This window comes from Oryzias melastigma, linkage group LG17 (genome assembly GCF_002922805.2).
Source record: "Oryzias melastigma strain HK-1 linkage group LG17, ASM292280v2, whole genome shotgun sequence".
Taxonomy (NCBI): Eukaryota; Metazoa; Chordata; class Actinopteri; order Beloniformes; family Adrianichthyidae; genus Oryzias; species Oryzias melastigma.
The window spans coordinates 16120899-16129422 of NC_050528.1; the positions used below are offsets into that span (position 1 = coordinate 16120899).

The 8524-nt window shown below is 36.2% G+C and overlaps 1 protein-coding gene across 1 annotated transcript in view; it reads left to right on the top strand.

The window, feature by feature from the left end:
• The window catches only part of LOC112144225 (nuclear receptor coactivator 2), a gene marked incomplete in the record, with an annotated part of 91500 nt that overhangs the window by 54854 nt on the left and 28122 nt on the right, over nucleotides 1-8524 (top strand). Inside the window, 4 exon segments of the mRNA XM_024268598.2 lie at nucleotides 1200-1303; nucleotides 3766-3943; nucleotides 6557-6745; nucleotides 7354-7455. Coding sequence (XP_024124366.1) covers nucleotides 1200-1303; nucleotides 3766-3943; nucleotides 6557-6745; nucleotides 7354-7455 — 573 coding nt within the window.

Here is an 8524-nt window from a genome sequence, read left to right on the forward strand (position 1 = left end):
TCAAATTTCCCTTTTTCAAATGTACATTGTCTTGTTTTCAAATTTTCTTCTTTTTTTCCTAATTTACAATTTGGTTTGTCATTCACTTTATGCTGATCCTAATTTGACCCTATATAAATATTCTGGCTCATTGTTGATCCTTAAGAATGTGATTTTTCCTTTTTTTTATATTTGCTGCATCATTCTATATTCAGAAGTCACCTGTAAACTTTCCTCAATTTAAAATGCTCCCAAGGTAAGTAAGTAAGTTTTGTTTACACAGCACTTGTGACGTCACAAAGTACTTCACAAGTTAAAAGACGGTAAAACATAAAAGACAAAGACTTGAGAGGTTAAAAACAAAAGACAAAAACCTCACAAGCTAAAAAACATGATATCAATTGATTGAATTATACTTCATTTGGCTTTACGTGTATCAATTTAAAATGGTGCATGGATGACGTATCGCAATACTTCATTGGTCAATATTTGTATTGATTTCAAATGTTGCCAAGGCAATATTTAACTAATTATTTATTAGTAAGCGAGTAGTTCAGTTTTATGTTGTTTTCTACTTAAACCCTGGACTGCTAGTTGTCAGCACATCACACTGGCTCCTTGATCAGCTCCATACTGCACCAACCAGCAAGATCTCGCGACAAACATTTTGTGACAACATTTAGTTGTGGTTTTAATCATAAGTGATTTTTTTTTTCTTTGTTGTGAAAAAGAGGCAAAATTTAGTATTGAAAAAAATATTTATTTAATTGCTTACAGACACGCACAAAACATTTTATTGTTAAAAAAAAAAACAGATATAAGATACAGTTGCAGTGCTTAATGTTCTGATTATCAAAACATGTGTTTTACATTTTTATTTGTGTGAAAGGTGTATTAGTTTTTAGTCATATTTAAAAAAGAAAAGTGAAATATTGTCTCTGGTACTGTCTTAGGATATATCGTGATACATGTAGTATCATGAGGCGTATAACACGATACGTATCGTATCGCCAGACTCTTGCTAATACATACCGCTAGTTCCAATCATGGGGGGGGGGCATGTTTCTTCTGCCTGAAACTGACAACCGAGAGACTGACCCCCACTCAGGATTTAAAAAACTGAACAGTCCTAACAGTTTTTGTTGGAGTCAGAATGACGGTAGTAAACCCTGGCAGACCCGTCTTTCACTGACTTGTCCTCCATCTTTGTCTCGGTACAGAAAAGACTTCGGTGGCCGATGCAGAGGAGGTGCAGAAGGCAGACGTCTCCTCCTCAGGCCACGGTGTGATTGACAAAGATGCGCTCGGGCCCATGATGTTGGAGGTAGGTTCCACCACTCTTTAACAGTCAAAACAGTTGATCAGATTCATTTCTATAATCTCATCATAAAGGCAGATTCTTTGTGTTCTCGGTTAGCTGTCTTGATTTTATGTGTACCTCAGGGTTCTCTCCTTGGCCCACTTCTTTATGGATTGTTTAGTGTCATTTTGTAGCAATGCCACACAAAGTCAAACACTGTTCACCTTTGAGTCAGCACTGTGTCCATAACAGAACGATTTCATCACCTCCTTCCTGTCAGCTTCTCTAAAATGATCTTTAAACTACTGTCCAGCAGCTGAACCTCTATGTAAACAGACTGACCATGACGCTCCAGAGGCCCGTGGGTCTCATAGACCAGCAACACTTCATGATCCAGATAAAGGCTGGTGGGGATGCACCTTCACAAAGTCTGTTTTTGTGAAAAAACGGACTCAGATTTTTCTGCTGATTTGAACTTTTCACTTATCATGTTCTGAACTCCAAAGCACATTTTTCACAAAATCTAAAATAAAAATGTTCTCATAATTAAAAAATAAACAAACAGAGAAAGCCACACCAGAAAGATTTCCAACAAATATAAGAGAACAAATGACACTTTCATCTACACTAAATCGACTCGTCCAGCTTTTTATAAAGCTGAAGGTTTGTTTTAACACATGGAACAATTATCGTTTTAAAGTTCAGTTATTTTTGTCGATAAGCATCATTTTAATTTTCTTCCCTAAATAAATTTTATTTATTTATAATTTTTTTATTTTCAACAGTTCATGTTTTGTCTAAGGAGCATTTTTTTTACAAAGGGATGCGAACAAATGTTTTTCTCTACAATTGATAAAAACTCAAAATATTTTTGAAGAAATTAATATGAATTATGTTTTTTTTGAAAGGAAATGTAAAATTTGAATAAATGTAAGATTGAAATGTACTTTTAGTTATTTTTATAAACTGTCAATTACAAGAGTCATATTATACCATCAGTGTTGACTTACATGTATCAGTCTATATTTAAAGAACAACATGTAATTTTAGCTTCAAGTAAAATGAACAATTGAGTCAAAGGGACATTTTTCAGAGCCAAATGAGTCCAATTTTTTGCGCAGTTTAGCTGAGGGTGTGACTTGTATTGCAAATAATATGGTGACAAAATCATATTTTATAAATGGAAAAAAAATATAACGAAGGGGTTTATTGCTGCAGACTGCCTTTTCATTTTAAGAAACAGAAGTTATTGGGTTTTTTTTGTCATTTTTGTGCAAAGAATTTAAAAAGGCCTTCCCGAACATGTGCAGCTTTAGCCCTGAAGTTGATTTGACACACAATAACACTGCAGTCATAACACGTCCACTGTGTACAGCGGCTCATGACAGACAAAGCTACGAGTGAAAGAGTTTCCAAGTTTGTACTCTATACCTTAAATATGTCATTCTTGTATCAGTTTGCGAGCACATGCTTTAGGAATTTTCAAAAATTGTGATCATCTCTCATTCAAATTATGGAAGTATTTTCATCATTATCCTTTTTTTATTTGCTTTTGTTATTTTACTTTCAAGAGTTTTTTTCCTTCACATAAACATTAAATTTAAAAAAGCAAACACATTTTTGTTCAGTCTTTTATTTTAGTTAGTAAATTCAGACTTTGTCAATTTTCACACTTTTTTCCATCACAATCTTTGGATTTAATCTTTGAATTCAATTATTCAATCAAAACTTTATCGATAAATGGCATTTATAGAATGCCTTGCATACATCAGTCGTCTCTTACCTTTTCCACAATCCCGGCAGAGCTGCTGAGCTCAAAGTGTAAAAACACAAACTTATCTTTGGAAAGGAATTGTGTTTCTTCTCCTGCACACATTTGCAACTTTCTGACCCTGCAGTCCACGTGACTCACTGAGATAAGAGCGGCTGTGTCGATCAGCCTCGCCGTCACCCAGCCCGGCGAGCGTGTGTGCACCGGTGCGACATGACGTTTAACACGCCGCCCAATGAGGTTTAAATACCTTTGAGAAAAGCCAGATTAGAGAAGAAGGGGAGGAGCCTCACACACACACACAGAGTCCTTCATTAGCCACAACTTCAGCAGAAGTGTGTGCTTGGAATCTGAAGGATAAATTTAGCAAACTCCTCCTGATGTTGTTGCTCCAAAGTGAAAACATTTATCAGGCGAAATCAGACAAGAGAAATGAGGCTTCTGTAAATGTGCTCCAGATAATAAAACAAAAATCAAAATTGTTGTCAAACTTTTAGCAAACGTTTATCAGAAAATATTTGAAAATACAAAAAAAAAGTGAGAACATTTTAGGCTGCTCTCTTCTAGAAATGAACATTTTTACAAACAATTCTAAACTTTGTCCCTTCCTAAGGTTTAGTTGGATCACGGTTGTTCCTGGTTGTTTATCGGTTATCTCACCGTTCTCTTTCTCGCTGTTTTTGGTCCTCATTCCTCCTCCTCCATTCTCCCGCAGGCCCTGGACGGCTTCTTCTTCGTCGTCAACATGGAGGGCAACATCGTGTTTGTGTCGGAGAACGTCAGCCAGTATCTGCGCTACCAACAAGACGAGCTGATGAACACCAGCGTGTACAGCGTGCTGCACGTCGGAGATCACGCCGAGTTCATCAAGAACCTGCTGCCCAAGAGCCTGGGTGAGACCCTCGCATTCGTCAACTCTGATGGAGGCAGGATTTTTATTGAAACGTCAAGACCAAAATAGAAGTTTTCAATTCATTTAGCCCTCAGTAGTTTCTGAATTCACTGGTGAGTTAGCCAATGACATCAGGTGTTTCCAATGGTAAAGGAATGACACCGCCCCGCCACGCCCCGCCCCTTTTAGCATTCTTTTCATTTCATTTTTTAAAAAAAGTTAAACATTTGGTCAGTCAGCAAAAGTTCTGTAATTTGTTACATTTAAAAGGGCTAGTTTGTAACAAATCAAAATTTTGAGTTAACCACCAATTTGAAATTTGAATGTGATACAAACTAATTTTAAATGTAGCAAATTGCAGAACTCTTGTTAATTGATCCAACATTCCACTTTTTTCAGTGTAAGAGTTGTGACACATCATTTTGACACTCCTTATATTACATCCTTGGAACTTTATAGTTTTGTGGAGTTTTGTCTGTTTTTACCTTTTTTACATTGTTTTGACTCTGTTTTTGTTTTCTTTGTATGTATTCCTTATAATTTTGTCTCTACGTGTTTAAAGAAACTGATTGATTTCAATCTGTGGATTTTGCAGCAAAAAAAGACTAAATTTACTACTTAAAAATTGAGTTTTTTGGACAATTTCACGCTTATTATTGAATTATTGTCTGATATAATCAGGAATATACATATAAAAAAAGGAAGCTGGAGTTTTGCTAAACTGATAGGTATTAAGTTTTGCCACAAAAAACAATTTAAAGGTGAATTATTTGTAAAGTTAATAAAAAAGGTCCCTGGAATACTAAGGGTTTCTTAAGACCATTACCATAAACATGATTTCACTCAACTGGACTGTGTTATTGAGAAATTTGAGAATTAATGCATAAATACAAGACTTTTGCTGTTTTTTTTTTTTACTTTTGCTGTTTTAAATGCAATCTTAATTATTTTTATCTCAGTTTATTCAAAGTCTTCAGTTGCTTCGAATCCTAGGATTTATAGAGAAAACTCTCAGTCGTCACACCAAACCCAAAACTCTGATGTATTGAGAGTGAAAGTGTGGAAGAGATCTTAAATCTGTGTCGTTACCTGGAGTTTGATCTCAGAAATCTCAGATTTACATTTTACCACAAATTGCTCAAACAAACATTTTGAGATGTTTGACTTTTTATGTAAAATAATTAAGAAATTCACTCAGCAGTGATTTTAAATCTTGACTTTAAAGAAGAAATGAGCCAAAAGAGTTTGTCAGGTTTAAGCTTTTTATTAAACCGAAAGCAAAAATATGTGAAAGGTAATTAAGAACGATGACTGCCATGATCCATATAACCATAGAACTGGCCACCTCTGAACGTTGAAGGACGCCGTTCATAAATCCACTTGTCATTTGCTTATCTCATCCCACCGGAACCAGAACTGATCATGGTTCCAGCATTAGTGATTTAGTCAACAGTGGGTTTAATAATAACATTTAAAACATGAGTTCAGGCGTTTGAAGAACAAACTGTGATCAGATGTAAAGTTAGAAAAAATTTGAGAAAAAAAATGAAATTTTATTTGAAAATTTGAGACATTTTTCTGGTTTGTATTTAAATGTATTTCTATTGAAGGGTCTAAAAATAAAACATTTTAATTGATGACAGAATCCGAAAGGTGCAAAAAATTCCTCTTCAAACTTTTTTGACTTATTTTCAACTTTCTTTTATAAAAACAAAAATAAATTTTAATTTTTCAATTTTAGGATTTTTTTTTTCTCCAGTGCTTTACTGAATTTGATAAAACGACAACACACTTGTTGTTGCTTCCAACACACAAAGCTGCCCAACAAAATTTTAAGCACACTTTAGGACAAACTAGAATTTTTCTGGTCGAGTGTAATTGAAAACACGGTGGTGGTGGTATCATGCTTTGTCTACAGAAAAGCTCATTCTGTTAAGACTGTTTTAACAAGGAACTCCTGATAGTGCCAAAACTATCTAAATATGACAAAAAAGTATTAGAAATGTGTGTAAGATGACCGAAAGTGTCAAATTATAAAGAAAGAATGCAAAATTTCTGGTTTATGACTAAAACTAAAACTTCGATTGCTTTTAACACCTACGTTGATCAATTTTGATTTATATTGTTCGACAACAGAACTTGATTATCTAATAAGATAATCCTTAACCTTATTATCTTTTTAGGTGTTTTAAAGCCCCACACCGATCATCTTTTGATTTATTTAAGTGTTTTAACCAAAATCAAAATTCTGTGTTGTTTTCTAGGATATAGTTTCTGCAGGGCGACAGTAGTTCATTAGAAATTCACCTCCAAATTATTGGCGGGATTGTTGACGTGGAACAATCCCGCCCCCCTTTCCCCTCCTTGTTGCTCAGTGGTCAGCTGGCCGCTTGTGGCCCGCCCACTGTATCTTCTACATCACAAATACGATCTTTTTTCTATCAAAATGTTTTAGTCTGCTCCTGATTCAGAACAATTTAAATAAAGAAATACTCAGAAATGCAGTTTTGATTTTTTTTTTTCTTCCTTCTTTATTAGAAAAATGTCACAAGAACATGTTAAGACACAGTTTTTATTGGAGTGGGACTAATTTATCCTACTTCCTGTCCTCCAGTCAACCATCGCAGCAGCGATTCGTCGCACAGGAACAGCCACACCTTCAACTGCCGCATGCTGGTAAAGCCGCACGCAGACGGCGACGCCTGCGCAGGCGCAGAGCAGCAAGACGCAGCTCAGCAGAAATACGAGACCATGCAGTGTTTCGCCGTGTCCGAACCCAAGTCGATTAAAGAAGAAGGAGAAGGTACTTTGGTTAACTGATGCAGAAGTTGTTTGCTCTTTCTTTCTTGTTTCTGCTGCCTCTCCACTCATGTGCTTTTTTTTTTCCCCCCTCATTTTCCATCCGCGCCCCGACTTTCTGTCACTTTCCCGTCACTCTTCCCATCCCTGCCCTCCAATTCTCCCGTGTCCTGTCCTCCTTCCATCACCACTTCTCTCTGCTTTCCCTCCCATCCACGGGGAGAGACTAATTAGTGTGTGGCGCTTTGTCAGGTTCCCATCTAATCCCATCACACACACATGCACACAGGGGAGAAGAATGTGTCTGCCACTCTAATTTTAGATATCTGACAACTAGATATTGTGCCAACCTCTCCGCTGGCTGGAGGAGGATATCTGCCGGACAGACGAGGGGGGGCTGGAGGTTGTCTTGTTTAGATTTTCCCAGAGTCAGACAACTGCTGACACGGCTGTCAAAGCTGGATCACAGTTGTTTGAATTCAGTGTAAAGGTGAAGCAGAGGCTGCAGGCATAAATTAGTAGGTCCTGCAAGATGGCCTCCTCTTTCCACTTTATGAAATTAAGTTGGAAAAAGTGGATTTTTATCAAAAACACTCTTTTTTTTTATCCCAGATTTCCAGTCCTGCCTCATATGTGTGGCGAGAAGAGTTCCTGTCAAAGAGCGGCCTGCAGTGCCGCCATACGAGAGCTTCAGCACCCGGCAGGACCTCCAAGGTAAAACGCCGCCGCAGAATGTAATCAGAGGATCTTGCCTTTAACCTGATTGCATCGCTTGGTGTATCGCGGAAAGAAAATTCCCCTCCGTTGCATTTAGCTTGTACCTGTGTTTTGGTTCCAAAAATACAAGTTTGCAGCTTGATTGTGCGCAAATACTCAGCAGCTGCAAGGAAAGCAATTATCTGAATGGCTTCTAATTCCCTCTCTTTAGGTTTTGCAAACCAGAATCCTCCACTTTTCAGAACTTCTCAAGCATGTTCTGTTACTAAACCAGAACAAACTAAATAAATAATTTCTCAAAAAGCTAAAAAATAAAATACTAAACGATTGTTTGAACCTCAATATTTTATAGACAAAATCTCCAGGTTAAGTTTGTGATTTCTTTAAACTCACTTAAGGGGAAACGTAAAAAAAAAAAAAAAGATTTCATATCCTGCCTTTAATGTTACATTTTTCAAAAATAAAAGCACGTTTCAGTCCAATGTAATCCAAGTAATACTAATAAAGTTGTGGTAGAATTTAATTGTAAACACAGTGGTGGTGGTATCATGCTCTTGTCTACAGGCAGAGAAGCTCATTCTGTTAAGGTTGTTTACACAAGGAGCTCTTAATGATGCCAAACTTTCTAAATGTAAACAAAAATTATATAAGAAATGTGTTTAAGACAACCAAATGTGTCAAATTATGAAAAAAAATCCAAATGTATGTTTTAAATGACTAAAACTAGTGTTCTCTTAGTTTTAATACCTATGCATAATCGGTTTTCATTTGTATTCTTCACCATCAAAACTTGATTATCTTTAACCTATTAAATTTTTAGGTTTTTAAAGCCCCACTCCAATCAAATTTAAAAACATTCTAACCAAAATCCAAAATCTTATTTTCTAGACCATTGTTTCTGCAGGGTTAGTTAAATTTTTCAAAAGAAAAGCATGTTTCAGTCCAATTTAATCCAAATAATTCTAGTAAGGTCAAATGATCTTAACACTAGAATCCCTGGAACTTTCAGCTTCTGCTGCAATGCCCCCCTCCCCTTCTCAAAGTAGTGTTGTGGTGATCACCTTAA